Raw genomic sequence first — 17226 nt, 5'->3', positions numbered from 1 at the left:
TCTCCATGCTTTCACTCTCTTTCCCTGTGGCTCAAATCAGACTGAAGATATGAATATAAGCTTTGCATATCTGCTAATGAAACCATCAAGATCTCTTAGAACAGGCAGAATAAATTTGATCTTTTATTGCAGTAAAGAATCATCTTGGAATGTATGAAAATAATTGTTCATGGTTTTTATAGGAAAAAATGTGATAAGACTATTTGAATATGCAGCACATTTTATTTACTGTGGCAACAAATATTAGGAGGACTTTTTCTTAGGCATTGTTTAATCTCCTTTCACCAACCCAGAGTTTAGTCCAGCATCTTTTAAGCTAAACTTTGACGACACAAGAAACTATTAAAAGCTGCTGATTCAATGCACAACATTCTGCACTTTCAGGTTTTCTTATTAAATCTTTTATTCCATTTGTAGACATACATATGTGCAAAAAAGAAACCAACAACAAAAATGTACGCATTTTAACTAAAAGCATTGGTGAGTGCTAAGAATATGCAGACAAAACTAAATACATATCTAATTCTTCACTAATTAACGCCCACATGCTGACCCTCGGAGGTTGAGGGTATTTCTCTACAAATGCACAGTTCTGTTGACTTGAATGGCAGTACCTACAGATCTGTCTTCTTGAGTAGCACCAAAGCTCTAGTAATGGTGCCAGCTCAACACCCTCCTTTCTCCCACTTCAGGTTTGAAGTTGTTGGGTTGTTGGAGACGTCCTCAGGCAAGCGTAATACTGGTATCATCACAGAATATCAAAATATCTTCTAGTTTAGAAGATTATTGTTCCTCACTCTTCCGTGTTATCACAGACAGGTGCTTCAGCAAAAGAGACTTTCACTTTCTGAGAAAAGTTATCCATTTAGGTTCTATTGTGTAAAAATCCTGTCTGTCTGGCTAAGAAGCATTTCCCACTAGGGTATGAAAGCTTGGAAGTTGAGTGTATTTTGCTGTTTTGTTATATCAATATAAATAGTAAGAAATGTTGGGGTGCTTTTTCACGTATAAAATTAGTGTGCAAAAGATCAGAAGGGAAAAATTTCATTGTGATCGGTGCAGGAAGATGTCCATGTGCATCTCCTGAGGAAAACTCCCACATACGAAATACTTGAAATGTTTAAATATATTTATTTAAATAGGTACAAATAGGACCAGACATTAAAAAAAGTCACTAACTTCTGAAAAAATGTCCTGCATTAATTCAAAGGATATCAATAGGTCACAGTGTATCAGGAAGCCACCTAGAAATACTATAGCTGGAAAACCTCCAGAATCACTCACCAGACCTTATGAATTCGTGTTTCACCAACAACACTCGGTGGTTTCCAGGGCTGCAAATTTTCTGTTCCCTCCTCATATTCCAAACCTACTGTGGGCAGATTCCCCTTACACATAAGGAGAGATTACTTTTCAGCTTGAAAAGAACACTGAAATGACATTCACATATTGTTTTCTTTCTTCTTCAGGTGTACTAAAGAAATAGGTCTGTTTTCTTTCCCAGGTGGGGATTTCATAATAATGGGAGAAAAGTTGTAGGGTTTGTACACCAGTAAAATGGCATATTAATATATTCAAACCTTCATGTTATTTAACATAGATATTAAAAAATCCATGTTCAATCAATGCTTATAAAAACATAAAAAGTCTACTGACAAGATAATTAATCCTGCCACTAAAACTGCTTGTATGTGCCAGCACAGGAGACTAAAATGCTTTCTTGACCCCCCAACTGTTGTCTTCTTATGGGTGCTTCTGCAGAAGGCCACTGCATGCATCTCTTCTGGCTAAAGTGTTAATTGACAGGAAAATGTATTAGAAGCATGAAATCATGGCAGTTTTGAAATTGAGAGTACAGACAGTGGCCCAAGTTAAAAGTCAGTGAGATGCCTCAGCGTTGCAGTGCTTCTAGTCACCTTGACAAAGTTGCAGGTACTCAAAATGGAGAAAAGCAATTCCTTGCACACAAATGGAGCAAAACGTGCATTTTATCATTTAAGGTGCAGATATGTCTGTAAAGACTCATGACAGGTGGAAATCAAGTTGAAATAGAAACTAGTTCTGTGTCCTGCTCCTGCTAACAGGCTCAGTATTTTGTCAAATGAACAGAGCAAAAATCTGTTCAAGTATTTACATTAAGCCGGCTCCAAACTAGTTAAAATTGAAACCTCCTGATTCTGTGGTGTATTGTGCCACCCCAGGTGGCAGGGCTGCAGCCTCACTTTGACAAATAAGAATAAAGTTACTTCTTGAAATTTCTCATCTTCCCTAGGCTGTTATGAGAGCCCATCATTCATTCCTCTTTTTTGCCTACCTGAAACAAGTATCACTACAGAGATCTTATTACACCTCTAGTTACAACAACAGATACATTTCAATTAAAAATAGATGAAAAATAGTTTTATCAGCATTTCTAGGATCACTCAAATAGAACAGCCTTCAACACATTTAGGAAAAAGGCAATGAACAAAACCAACTGCAGAACAGCCCCCCCCATTTATAGGGGTTGTCGTTACAGAGAAGTCACTGGAAAGAACGCCTGATTCTGAAGACATTCGAGTCTGTCTGTGACAGCTTCAGTGGGATAGTCACCTTCTGCAACAGGATAAGCAGCAACAGAGGATTGTTCTGAGGGGGTGTTTCCTTCTGTATTCCAAAGCTTTCTTCACTTGCTCTTTAGCTTCTCCTACATAGTCTTCGACATTTTGCATATTTATTTCAATGACATCAAAGGTGTCCGCCTGTTCCTCCACTAGCAGGGCCACCTGCAGAAAAAGCTCATGAACTTCCTTAATGCGACCTTCTAACTTCACTAGCTCCTTATGACGTGTTTCTATCTCATTCAAGGCTGAGCGAGCCCCCTTAACATCTGACAAGAGATTCTCAGAGAATACATCCCACTTGCCTTGCTCAATCATCTCCTCAATCTGGTTGCCAGAAACATCTTTGCCCATGATCTCTAGCTGCCTCTGAATGCGAATCTTGCAGTTCTCCCGTTGGTCCATCTCTGCTGCATTGTATTCAAACATAGCTTCCTGAAATGCGTGCATGAGGTCAACGTAGTGGTTCTTCGCTACCCTGGCGATGGCAGACATAGCCCCGTATTTTGTTATTGCATCTTCACTGAAATCTCTCATTATCTGGAGTTTCCTGTGGATGCTTTCTCCACGGGCCTTGATGTCTCTGGCAATACAATTAGTATCTCGTTTGATGCTACTAAGACGGCGCATGGAAGTAAGGAAGCGGCTGTTTTGCTTTCTGAGCCGCTTGACATCCTCTTTTAGGAGGTCATTTTCTGTCCGGATGTTCTCTATGTCTTTGTGAAGAATTTCCAAGGCATAATCAGTCTCATAAAGGAGAACATCGTGGGGTGAATTTTCACCATCCTCACTATCAGAAAACTGTTGGTTGTGTAACCTGGCAAATTCACGTAGCTCATTTAGACGGTCTTTCATCCTGCCTGTAAAACAGAGGAACAGGAGGAAACGAGTTTAAAGTAAATAAAATATTGGTTTACAAGGGTTGAAAGTTCCTATCTAATAACTACATCATAACTATAATGACATCATAACTATAACTACAACATAGATAACTACATCAAAGATAACTATTAATTTAAATATGTACACAGTATTTTATACAATGATGGATCTCAGATCTAAAACTCTGCTGCTAGAACACTCCTCTAGAAACTACAAAGCTTGGAAACTAAAAAAGAGCAAGAAAGAGGACAACAAATCCTGAAGACAAATCCAAAATAATAATAACACAATCACCAACCCCCCAAAAATGCCAGTCTTTGGGCAAATGATAGGAAGCCTTCAACAATCAGTGTGCATAGACGTGTTAATAACTGACTGCTTTCCACTGCTGCTCACTACAGAAATCTCCTATAGATCTTGCCCTTTCATTACATCAACCGTTCCAAGTGTCACGGGTCCTCTGTCATTCTAAGCTTGCTTTTCCTGGGAGTAGGAAGCCTCTCTGAAACAGAAATGGCATTTACCAATACAGCTGGGAAAGGAAAGTTTCAAGAAATGGTGTCGAAAGTATCAAGATACACTTAAAAAAAAAAAAAAGAAGCAAGTTTGTGCTCTCCTGATGTTATCATGTTATCATTAACCATAGTGTACCAGGCATCAAACAAAACAAGAAGTGATAGCAACTTTTTGTAAGTAAAACCATCCATCTGACCCCTCTTTTTTCTATGATGGAAGCATCCTACTAAATGAATAAAGGAACACCATTGTTACAGATCAAGATCTGTTTTCTATGCATTTGCCTCAGATGTACGTAACTACAAATTTCATTAAAAAGCCACAGAATGAGTAATCTGTACAGACCAGTTACGTGGTAACAAAACGTAAATCTCCTTTAAGTATGTTGTTTCCTTGAAACTCTAGACCTAGTGTCTTTGCAGAAAGTGAAATCTGAAAGCTTCAGCAAGAGCCCTGCACCAAGTGTTACAGCAAGCAGGAAGCTGAAAATGTCTCATCACAAAAGCTGCATATCCCATGACCTCATTTAAATTAATAAGAAAGAGAACCAATATAAGAAGCAGCACCAAGCAGGACATCTTGATCTCTGTGTCTGGAGGATTAATTTTTGTTTTGCCAGGAACTGAAGTACCTTCACAGAATTTACAAGTATGCTATCAACTGTGAACAACACAGTCCTTCAAAGATTCATCAGTTATTGCCAGGTTAAGAAAAAATGCATGTGTACATACCCAGTATAACAGGCCTAGATCTAATGTGAATTAAAACTTCAAGTTTCATGGGATTTTTAGATGGGTCAAAGATGTTAGGGAGGAGATGGGCAAGGTTCCATCACAGACACAGCCTCTTGAGCTTGTATAGTTCATTGGGGGTATATACTGGTCTTGAGAAATGTCCTGATCAGGATCTCGTTTACACTGGGGCAAAAAAGTGAATTTCCACTTAAGCAATTCTTTTACAAGCAATGTGGATCAAGAAAGTACATTAATATCCTGAGAGAAGAGCTTTCATTCCAGAATCTCTGCACTTAAGATAATTATTTCAATTTAAAACATAAGCCATATAGATTCAACTCAATCATATAGAGGGCGCTTTAGGAAATGACAGGTTTTCCACCTCCTCCCTTAGCAATGATAAAATCAAGACTTTCACCTCATGCCACAACATCAAGATGAAAAATCCCCATATGAAAGGGGGGGGGAAGTGTGGTGCAGCTTAAAAGTCAGGTTTACTTGGCTGTAAAACTGTATGACCAAGTTTGCCTAGTGACACTGAGACAGTGAAAACATCTATCCCTCCTGTCTGGAAATAGAAGTCCATTTTCTAGGCAGCATGGTGGAAAGGGAACAAACAAAGGTATCTAGCAATCTCAGGATTATTTAGATCTCTTCTAATCACTGTTTCTGAGATGCTTTTCACCTGAAATGTAGACCTGGCTCTGAAAACCAGCCACATTGCTTGCCTGACTGCATTCCTGACTCCTACTGGCTGGAGTTGATGATCCTCCCACTTCCACTCTGATCCTTGAACTGATGTGCTGTGTTCAGCAATTTATTCTTTTTGTGCTTAGCATCTACATTTGGAAACAGCAACCAATGTTTTCTGTGACTTTGAAATGACAATCCACAGCAGCAAGGTGCCATTCATGTAAACTAAATCACGTGTGTGCAGGACTATGTTGCCTTTGTGCTTACCATTCCTTGAATTTGAGAAAAACTAAATTTCATCAGCCTTCCGCAGACAGCAGACTGACAATTGGTTCAGCAATAATTATATTTTATTTTTTGTGCTTGACAGAAAACCACACTGAGTAAGAGCTCTTGCATAATAAACTCTTAATTTTGTAGGAATAGGTCTAGCCTTACTTCCCCCTACCCTCAAATGTGTAACTTGCAATTTGTCTTTCTCACCCTCAACTGTTTTAAGGTGTTACATAAAATAAAAATAGGAAAAAATGAAGTAGCAAATACACAGTAATTCACAGCATGAATATACTAATTCTGGGCTAAGTTCATGTGTATTCAAATTCTACAGTGTCTCTGTAAAAGTATGGCTAATTTTTTTTAATGCAATCCAAAAGGTTAAAAAGTCAAGCATTAAAAGAAGAGTAAAGTGCTGTCACATGAGACCTCAGGTTGCACCATGATGTTACCTACACACAGGAAGATCATGCAATTTAACACTGCCCTACCACTTCCACCATGTCTCTGCCCACAGTCTGTATAAGTTGTACAATGTAAAATTTAATAATTCATCCTTCAGTTCATGGACAGGTATCTCATTTACTATGTTGCTCCTGTTCATGTGCTCAGGGATTTCTCCTGTGATGTCCCTGGAAAGCTCCATAAACTTGTAACAGTCTTTGGGGAAGGAGAGCAGGTCTTAACAGCCCCACCCACAGATTCCAGCCCAGAGTAAGTAAGGACAACACTATCACTCTTGATGAGTTATGATGCCCACTTGAGACACCTGGAGCACAGTTCTCTGTACTGGTATGTTCAGAAGTCAGCTCTCTCTGACTTTGGTCACTGCTGCAAGCCTTGGGCACTTGGCTGAGCAAGTTCGCGAAGTAACAAGCTGGACATGAGTGAATGAACACATGGATCAAGGCTACGTGTGAGAAGCTTGTCTCCAATGCTACGTACAGAATCACCCACCATCTCCCTGAGCCAGAAAATCCAGCAGAATCCAATTCTAAATGTGAACAGAAGGAGCAAATTACAGTTGCAATGACAATCTTCAACCTGCGGTTTCCCACTGCTTAGCTCTAAGAGCCTACATTATTTGATACTACATACCAAAACTTACATTCCAGGTGGTCAACATTAGGATCTTTTACTCTGCATTGAGAACCTGTACCCGTGGATGCCACCACTTCAAGCCTGACTTCAGAGTCCTGCAATTTCAGGGTCTTTTTGACATCTTCTTTCATTCTCCCTGACTCCTGTCTTTTTCTCTCTGTTTCTAAAGTGCATCACCTAGCCTGCTTCACACTTCATCTTCATGTTTTCAAGATGCTTATCCTTATCTTCATACAGTGCCTGGAAGGACAGAGGAGGGGAAGAGAATTACTTTCTCCCTGTATTTCAGCATCCCGTTAAGCCACAAACACCTCAGATTGCTGACAACACCGATTCAGCTTTAAGCCAGAGCATGCTCAATCACTCTGTAGGTTAGCACTTGCAATACTTGGCCAGAGAGACCTGCGAGGTTCAAGAAAAATGTTTAGATTTCAGCTTGCTTGAGCACCTTTTGCTCAAGGAACACAGCAAGGAACACACTCAATTTTGGCAAAATTTTATGAGTTTTACATAAGGAAAACAGCAGGCTTGAATGCAACACCACCGCAGAGGCGTTTCCCCATTTCAGATTCCCATTTCAAACACAGGGGAACCGGATCTTCCCAAGAGAGGACAATAACTTCCAAGCATTCCTTTGATAGTGTCAGGGACAGAACTGACACTAATGAGTTGAAACAAATGAACAAATAAGCATGGGAGAGCACATGGGGTCAGCCATTTGAAAAACTGAGCTTAACAGATCAGTATTTAGAAAAGTTGACATCCTTTACCAGATGCTGGTTTTACTCATGGAAGTTTGAATCTACTTACATGTTGATAGCATTGTTTGTAATTGAAACAGCAATATATTGACACATAGTACATTACTAGTTAGGTATAGCCATAGCACTCATTCTTTAAAATGAGTGACAATCTCCCTTATTATAGGGCCCGGTGCAGCAGCAGAAGTTGTGTCCCTGGCTGGAAAGCAACTCTGCAGAAAAAAGACCTTGGTGTGCCGGTGGACACCAAGTTGAACATGAGTCAGCAATGCACCCTTGTGGCAAAGGAGGTCAACAGCATCTGAAATAGCATTTTTGCTGGTTTTTTAATTAATTTACTAATTTTTAATTTAGCAGTTTTACTCCGACACATTTGCTAGAGTAGCAAAAGTGGTCCAGGGAAGTGACCCCTCCCATCTGACACCTGAGAGTCCACCCCTGGAGTGGGCTCCCCAGCACAAGAGACATGGACACACTAGGGTGAGTCCAGGGGAGGCCACCAAGATGGTCAGAGGTGCTGGAGCACCTGATGTATGAGGAGAGTCTGAGCGAGCTGGGAACATTCAGCCTGGAAAACGGGAAGCCCAAGGGAGATCTTCTTGCTATCACCAACTGCATAATGCAAGGGTAGACCCTTCATGGAGATGTACAGCGACAGCACAACAGGCAACAGACCCAAGTAGAAACACGGGAAAAGCCAGCCAAATAGTAGATAGGGGGCAAAGCAACAAAAAACCCCCTTTCAGAAACACTAGAAAAGGTGCCCAGAGAAGTTTTGGGATCTGCATCCTTGAAGATATTCAAAACTCTACTGGACATGGCCCTCAGCAACCTGTACTACCTGTGTTTTGAGGGGGGCTGGATTAGACCCCCAAAGTTTCAGTCTAAGTTGGTTTAGTACCCAGCTTTAGGTCAAAAGTTTGCTAAATTGAACATGAGTGCTAAATATATTCAACCACTTGCACATGTTTATTTAAGATACATCTAGCACGTTAAAATAACGAGGCACCAACTACTCTATACTCTGGAGTAACAGCCCCAAGAGTATAAATACCTTATTTCTAAGCGTGTGTGTTTTAATACATCAGCTGTCAGTTTGATTTTCTTTTAAAATACTGTGTATATTCAAACTGGAACATCTACTTCCATGTTTGTATTTTTGGGCTAGATAAACCTGTCCTTCTAAAAACCAAGTTCCTTCTGCAGTCCATCACAGTGTGTGCACCCAAACACATGCTTGCACACACAGGAAACAGAGGCCAGGCACTGACTGCAGAGGTTACAGCTCTGAAGCCAGATACCCACCAAGTACAGTCAGCTGAGGACACGTTCAGTACACATCTCTTCATGTTAGCATGCTCCTTCTAGGTATTCATCACCACGATGACTAGCTTTCCCACGATGCATGAGAAAGACACAAGCTGTCCTGCTGCAATAAGGCTGCAGCCCCACGCAGCTCTGTATGACATGGGATATCAGAGAGGAAAGGAAATCCACTCCAAAAATCAAAAACTGTGCATATGCATAAGCCCCCTTTCCGTTAGCCCCATATACATACAAATAGGAGTCCTGCCCAGCATATTTCCATCTGCCCTAATGTTCTGAGGCCTGTTATCTACGTAGAAATAATTTAAGGAGGAAAAGTTACTCCTATAGAAACAAACGACTTGCACACTTCTATTTATTTCAGCTTTAACATTTTTATATCCACATCACTGAGTGTGGGGACAAATGGTAAAATAAAGCAGCGGTTTCAGCACAGCATCCATATTTCATCACCAGCAGCTGGGAAGGAACCCAGTGTACATTTTTTTCTTTTACAGCATTTATAAAAGGCAGCTAGCTGCTAGTTAATACCAGCTTCTGGATTACCAGAAGTCTAGTCAGTAATCTTTTCAGCCTTGGGTAGGGCCTTACAAGATGCAACTTCTACTTCAGTTGAAGTGGCCTATTTGAGGAACAACAGATATTTCAAAAAAAGGCCAGTTAAAAATAATTTTTATCAACAGTTCCTCTCCTTCAGAAGGTAAAAGTCCTTTTGTGCTCCACTGTGAACCCACGTGGCTCATCCTGTCTCAGAATGACATGTGCTTTTGGTTGCATGACACACAGTAGATGTGACCCAAGAAACAAGTGGTGAGCAATTAGGAAATAACATGCTCCTATGCAGAATAACTTCATAGCCAAGTGTGCGTCAGCACATTCCAGTAACTTCCCATACTGCTTGTAGAAGGTGCAGTACTGATGGAAACCCAGGCGGACTGGTGGAGTTGAACACACTCCAAGGCAAACAGTGTACTATTGCATAAAATTGCAAGTCACATATAGGTAAAAGAAGTGTTAAATGCAGCCAAAGCCTTTCATTTAAGAGTTGGAGTCCCAGATTCAACCATAATTTTCTAGTATCTTTCCATTTTGGAAACAACTGTCTTAGACCAGATTTAATAACTTGGCTTCCTATATGTTGTCCAAAAATAGATTTGACATATTAATTAACGTGGAAAACAGACTATTATTTACAATAGGTTTTCCTCTTTCCAAAAGAGCTTCAAGTTGACTCATAGCAGAGTGTTAGTCATCTTTTCAGACCAAATCCCCTGTCTCCCCAGTCATGTCCATCACTGGTGGAACAGCAAGCTTGAATTTCTCAAATCACTCCTCTTTTTTCTTGCTTCTTGTCTACAAGAGCTTGAGGAAACACCAAAAATCATAATCTAATGACTAGGACAGTTTGCCTTCTGGAGCTGTTTTAAGATCGTACCTGTATATTAACTTCAATATTAACAACTATGACAGAGATCAACATTTTGAAATCTTTTTGTCGCCTCACTGAGAGGAAGTTGTCTTTTCTGGAGTTTCTTGGATTGGGCAATGTTTAAAAATAAACAAAATGTATTCAGGATTGAAAATACATATGTTAACATAGAACACCAGTTATAAAGCTACAGAAATCCAGCAAAAAGCTGCAAATGTATCTGAAGGCTATCAGACACTAACTACTTCATTTTGTAGTCAAAGCCCACTTACAGCAGAATGTCATCCTAGTGAGAAGTGTATGCAGTTGCAAATGTCTCAGAGCAGGGTTTTTTTTCCCAAAAGCTTGCCTGAAGTGTCAGCTTCTCCATTTGCACCAGAACAAGTTACTTATTACAAGCCAACGCATTCAGAGAAGTAGGGATGGCTCCATTCTTTGCAGGCTATTTCTGCAGTCGTCAGAATCTCCAAGTCTCCCCTGTTTCCTTTCCTACCATAAAGGCTATGAAAGGCCTAGGGGGAAAAAAGAAGTAAAATTCAAATAGTTTGTTGCCTCTAACTCAAAGTAATAAGGCAATAATTTCTCGAATACTGATAGCTTTGGAGGTTCTGCTTTGACCTATCCCTGTTTCTTTACCAGCATTCAATCTCTTCAACATAAAGTAACTCTCAGTTTTGGTACAACAGCATATTATAAGTTCAAGGATCCAGGGTGCATCTCATACTTCCCAGATGTATTCAGTAAGGTTAACCAACCTGGTGTTTTCCATAGACTGGTTATCAGGTTTTCCAGACATTAGTATCAGAAACAGGAGAAGCTGCTGGTACGTATTACATGCACACATAGCATGCATTGCATTTTTTGCATATTTATGGTAAGACTGACAAAAAAACCCTGAAGTCTTAACTTGTTACTGCACAGTAGCACATGCTAATTAAACATCCTTGCATTGGAGAAGGCAGCTTGTTGTACATAGGTTGACTACTATTGTTTGTCTGCTGCTACTGCTACTACTGTCCTGATTTTAGCTGGGTTAAGGTTAATTTTCTTAGTAACTAAATACAGTGCCGTGTTTTGGATTTGTGCTGGAAGTAATTGATAATTACTGTGTGTTGATAATACAGGGGTATATTCATTACTGCTGAGCAGGGCTCACACAGAGCCAGGGACTTTTGTGCTCTCACCCAATCCCACCAGCGAGGAGGCTGGGGATGCCTGAGAAGATGGGAGGGGACACAGCAGGGGCAGCTGACCCCAACTGACCCAAGGGAAATTCCATACCATAGGACGTCACACTCAGCATGTGAAGCTGGAGGAAAAAGAAGGAAGGGGAGGGATGTTCGGAGTGATGGTGTTTGTCTTCCCAAGCAACGGTTACATGTGATGGAGCCCGGCTCTGCTGATAGGAAGTGGTGAATGAATTCCTTGTTTTGCTTTGCTTGTATTCATGGCTTTTGCTTTACCTGTGAAACTGTCTTTATCTCAAACCATGTTTTTTATCACTTTTACCCTTCTGATTCTCTCCCCCATCCCACTGATGGAGTGAGCAAGGGGCTGTGTGGTGCTTAGTTGCCATCTGGGGTTAAACCATGACAACTGGGTTGTCCAAATTTTCACTGTAGAGCTGTGCATCACCACTGACAAATTTTGAATCCTGGATAGATGATAAAATGGATTCTCAGTATCTCCTCTTAACATTTTTCTCACAGGTCACACTAATGAGCAATTGTAACTAAATTTGGTTTTGTTTGGCTGGGTGTGTGTGTTTATGCTGTACCAGGGCTGCAGGCAAAAAAAGTGTCTCCATCTTCACTACATGGCCCATTGAAAAGTGTTAAGTCTCCACCAGCGTTGTTTGAACCCCCTCCCAAATTGGGAACTCTCTCCAGCAGTCATCAATTCATCATGTTTCTGTATAGAAATGGAAATTAAGGACAGGAAAGACTAATGCACCCCCAGATTTAGCTACTTCCTTTTCCTAAGGATGCTAGAAACAGAATATATAGTCAGCAACTGTAGATATTGAAAACCTGCTAAATCCTTGGAATCCTTGAGACCTGTGAGACGATTCCAATCAGTTTTAATGTGCACAGCTTTCTAAAAACAGAGCACCATTACAAAGAGTAGATGAACATGCACAGGATTGTATTTTATTCAAGGGGAAGAAAAACAATCCCACCATCGCTCTCCATTCAGTGTTTTCCAGTACACGCAGTACGCTGTAGGCTGACTGCTGCAGCGTGCCCATTCCTCCTGCCATAGACAACACTGAGCTCTTCAGGTAAAACTGGCTTGGATGGAGACAGTGGAACTGTACCTCCATGGGCTTAGCAAATAGTTAAGACAGAGCCATACCATAGCACTAACATAAACAGTGAGACACTCATCCATGCATTTCTTGGCAATTACTACAGCTCAGCATCTTTACGCGTCACTGTGCAAGGAAATCAGACGACGCGCTCACAGGTAGCACTGTCACTACAGTGCCGTGAGTGTATACATTATCTTATTAATCACCTCTGCTTCCCTGAAACACATTGGCTCAGAGAAATAGCTATGTGCATACCACATTTATATAACTACTATTGTTACCACACAGTGGTATTTATAAGTGATTAAGACATTATGTTGGCATCTGAGTAGAAATATGAGGTTGCATGTGATCATCAGTCAGAAGCAACATGTTCTACAGACATTTTTGAATTAGCACTACAGCATTGCTTTTTAAAACGCACATGTATTTAAGGCTTGTAATATAGTGTTACAATCTGAGATCAAGCACTCTTTATTTTTTAAAACCCCTTTAAGGTTAAATACAGGGTGTTTTACTGGTAATTGTTCCTGTGGGCCAGTACACATGAGGCTCATTTCTGGATCCTACTGCAAAATCTGCACAACTGTAACTTGACCAAAAGTTTCAGTCAAGAAATAACCCCTGCAGCCACACATGCATACCCACAGCCTCAGGCCCAGGACACGTCAGGCCTGGCAGGCTTTACGGCAATTACTCTGCACTACTTAGCAGCCCATGGGTGCTCACAGGTCCGCTCAAAGTATCAGTGAAGCTGAGATAAGATATAGATGTGATTAGGGACACACTGGTCAGCGGTACTCAGAGAATCTGGTCCTGACTGGGCATACCCAAAGCTCAAGCAAGCTTTATTGTTGCTTTCAAAAATAAGTGATTTGTCACTAACACGAAGACGGCACAAAGGAAAGGCACAGCAGGAAAAGCTGGAGTGTTCTTGTATTTTCTTGGGTTTTGTGAATGTGAATTTATCAAGAATAATCTTGGGAATTAACAGGTTAACTGTCATACTAGATCAAGCAAAAGCTGTATGTGTGATAAGCTTCTGAAGTCAAGATATGTGACAAGTCATTCTCCCTGTGATAAACTACAGAAATATGGTCTAGATGAGAAGTGCCAAACACTTTGTGTGATAGGCTAGATGAGATATCAAGATGCTTGACACAATCAGCAAAAGCTATCAAGACAGATGTAGAGACTGAACTTCATTGCTTCCCTCCTGCGGAGCCCCCCTCCACTCCCCAAAAGGAGGTTCCCAGGAGCCAGCCTTAGGCAGGAGCAATGCCACCACTCCTGAGGAATGATGTTCCTCACCAGAGATGCCTCACATGGGGACCACCCCAAAATGCAAGTGTAACCAGAAATACCTTTTCTGCAAAACTGCATGAAAGTGGTAACCCCTCATTTGGTGCTGAGATGAGTTTATTGGATGAAATCAACATTGCCTCAGTAATTTCTGCACTGAGCTTTGTCATCCCTGCACTATGGGGATGACCAAAGAGTCAAAGGCAATCCATGGGCCAAATAAAAGGTAATGGGAAGTGTCTCATCCAGCACCTTCATACTTGACACAGCAGTTGCCTTTTCACCATCAGAACTGGTTTTGAATATGCCAACATTATGGTGGGTGTCTGTCACAGAGGTCATCCGTATTTTCCATTAGCACCTTGGAGAGTGGAAGCAAATGTGAACCTATAGAGGCTCCAGGAGACACTGAACTGGGAGTGGAAGCGAGCTTTTGGTGGTGGAAGGGAGAAGAAATGATGGAATTTAAGATGATCTTGGCAAGAAAGAGAAGTACTAACAAAAATAAAATGAAATTTAATTGGGATGAGCCTGGTATGGTACATTTAGAAGAAATTGTTTGCACAGATAGAAAGTAGGGCACACCTAGTCTGGTAGCAGGAAAGTATTAGTGAGGTTGTAGCAGACTGCAAGCTAAAAATCAAGTTCACAATATAATGCCGTTGTAAAAACACTGGTGTCTTATATGAGAGATGGCATGGGAAGGACTGGTTTTACTCTACTTGGCATAGGTAAGGCCTCAGCTGGAACAGTACATCCTGCACTGCTTATCACACTAAGATAGTTGCAGCATACTGGGCATTGTCTCCAAAAGGTTTAGAAAATACAGCCCTGGAAGAAGAGCAGTTAAACAAATTGTGTTCATCATGAAGAAGACCAGAGAGGGAGAGACAGCACTGAAATTTATAAAAGGAGTTTATAAAAAGAGAAATGATCACTTTGTTCCCTGTGTCAACACTGGAGACACATGAAGTAATCAATTTGTTTCACACATGAGATCTATGTTGAACTGGCTGTGCCCAGCTGAAAATCAGACCATTTATCTGAGGAAGTACTGCGGGACTCTCTTCCTCAGGGGACAGAGAGAGGCTACAGAAACCACTCTCAGGTCTGGTTTAGAAGCACTGCTACAATGCACCAAATGGATTAGGTAACGTCTGACACTCTCCCCATGGCCCTGTATTTCCATGATTTGTTCAGTGCCCTTGCTCACAGTCTTGCCGTGTGTCCAGCACAGGTGAGCGCAGGCCCACTGCCTGCGCTGGGGAGCAATTTGGTTGAGACTCTTCACCCAGCAGATTCTTTTCCCTCTCTGTTATTTCTGCACCAGTGGCAACTACCATTTCTCCTTTTGGAGCAGATCTTGGTTACTGTTATAATATAATGGAAGCTGTCAGAATCCCACAGCGTCAAAAATTTCCAAGGCTGTGATATAATATGCAGTTGTATTCCATAGCATCATGTTTATCTGCAGGCCCCATTTTAATGCCTCAACAGATCTTATGTAGTTCTTCATGAAGATTTCTCATGACAACAGGGTTTAACTTGCAGTTTTAGTTTCAGCCAAAACACCAGATACATTTGCCATGTGACTTCATGTGCCATTTCAGTTTCAGAGCAGTGGTCATACAAAGCAGTCAGTGAAAAAAAAGAAAAAAGTCATCAGAAGTGTTGGGCATCTCAACCATTCTTTCTTAAGGATGACTTTTAGTCTGTTTGTCTGTTAATCCTTTGGTCTTTTCTGAATAAAAAAATGTTTGGCTCATCCTGTAGTCTCAACACTTCCATATAAAACTATTTACATAGCAAGTAACAGCACTGGTAAGAAAGCAATACCCTTTAAACTTCATACTCATCTTACAAAGTCATATGTTGCCATTTTGATCCATGACAGCTTAGAAAACGGTTCCTAAAATACCATCTAAAGAACAGGAACAAGAAGTGTGAATGTCCGGTTTAGGCCGGTGTTACTCTTCTAGTCATTTCCTTTCCTGCTATCATAGAGTTACATGCAGTTATCTCAGACCTACACGAGTACCAGCTCTTCTTGGCAGGAAAGAAAATGAGTATCAGTTAATAGGAAGCAATCAAAGAATGCCAACTTTTGCACCCACTCGCAGATCTGGCCACGATGATGCCCAAGAAAGGACTAAAAGCTATTATAAGCATATAAACCAAATTTTCTACAAAATCTGCTCTGGAGCTCTTTGTAACCACACAAGAGTGTATTCATAACCACATATAAGCACTATGAATGAAATTTTAATACTCATTAAGCCAGAGAAACAAGGCAGCTAGAAACGCAGACACCTGTTGGGACTGGACGAGGAGACTCCATATTTGAAAGCACCTCTGGTTTTCCCTCGTCCTGTGCAAAACCCAGCTGCCCCTTTTGACGGACCAGAGCTACCCGAAGGCAGCCAAGGCACCTCCGGACCCGAAAGCCCGGTGGCCATCCCAGGTGGCCATCCCCTGCCGTCTCTTCTGCCTCTGCAGAAAGCCCCGCGGCTCCTGCCGCCTTGCCGCGCTGCGGGCACGCACCGGGACTCACCCCGAAGGCAGGGGACGGGGCGGCAGGGATGGCGCTGCCCTCCGCCCGGCGCTCGGGGACTCCAGCTCATGCTAAGCGCTGCTCGGGGATACGGCAGGACTCCCGTCCCGGGAGCTGACACCGGCTCTCTGCCGCCGCCGTCGTGCCCAGGGTGAAGGAGCCCAGCCCAGCCCAGCCCGGCCCAGCCTGGCCCAGCCCAGCCCGGCCCGGCCCCCGAGGAAAGCGCCGGCTCGTCCTCCCCCATCCCGGCAAGTACTCACCCCGGGCAGGGCAGAACGGCCCGGCCGGCCCCGGCCCGGCTGCTCCCCGGCGCTGCTCCCCGCGGTGCCGCTGCCGCCGCGGCGCCCCCGCCGTCGAGGCAAGCGCTAGTCCCCGCGGAGGTCCCGGTCCCGCCCCCGCCGCCCGGTCACCCGCCTATTGGCTGCGCAGGGGGTGATTTGCATAACGGCGCCCCGCCCCTGGCGGGCTGGCATCGCGGCCGTCGAGGGGCGGATGGAGGGGCGGCGTGCGCCGTGTCCCCTTCCTCCTCCTCCTCCTCCTCAGCCTTCCCCGTCCCCTCGCGGCGGCGCTCGGCTCGCACTTCCCAGCGGGGGGAAAGCCCGCCCCGACGGTGCTGGGAAACGTGGGTGGGCTGCGGTTGCCCGTATCTTTGCCGCCGTCCCCATGGACCCCCCTGCCCTTTCCTGCCCTCGCCTCGTCGCGGGAAGCGGGGGCTTTCCGATGCCCGCCGCCCGGCCGCGAGGGGGT

General features: G+C 42.7%; 1 protein-coding gene across 3 annotated transcripts; it reads right to left on the bottom strand.

Annotated features, from left to right (window-relative positions):
* Positions 1–385: 385 nt before the first annotated feature.
* On the bottom strand, positions 386–16895 carry STX11 (syntaxin 11). 3 transcript variants are annotated; one of them, XM_055714624.1, is made up of 3 exons: positions 16740–16863; positions 6807–7039; positions 386–3460 (listed from the first exon to the last, which is right to left on the bottom strand). In XM_055714624.1, exons 2-3 carry the CDS (start codon positions 6928–6930, stop codon positions 2589–2591), a joined length of 996 nt encoding a protein of 331 aa, XP_055570599.1. In that variant the 5' UTR covers positions 6931–7039; positions 16740–16863; the 3' UTR covers positions 386–2588. The 3 variants fall into 3 exon arrangements, with proteins under 3 accessions (XP_055570599.1, XP_055570600.1, XP_014138597.1); XM_055714625.1 differs by lacking the exon at positions 6807–7039 and having other exon boundaries at positions 16740–16895; XM_014283122.3 differs by lacking the exon at positions 16740–16863 and having other exon boundaries at positions 6797–6961.
* Positions 16896–17226: the final 331 nt, after the last annotated feature.

This window comes from Falco cherrug, chromosome 6, assembly GCF_023634085.1.
Source record: "Falco cherrug isolate bFalChe1 chromosome 6, bFalChe1.pri, whole genome shotgun sequence".
NCBI lineage: Eukaryota > Metazoa > Chordata > Aves > Falconiformes > Falconidae > Falco > Falco cherrug.
Note: the sequence above shows the minus strand (reverse complement) of the source record. Positions and strands in the feature narration are given on the sequence as shown.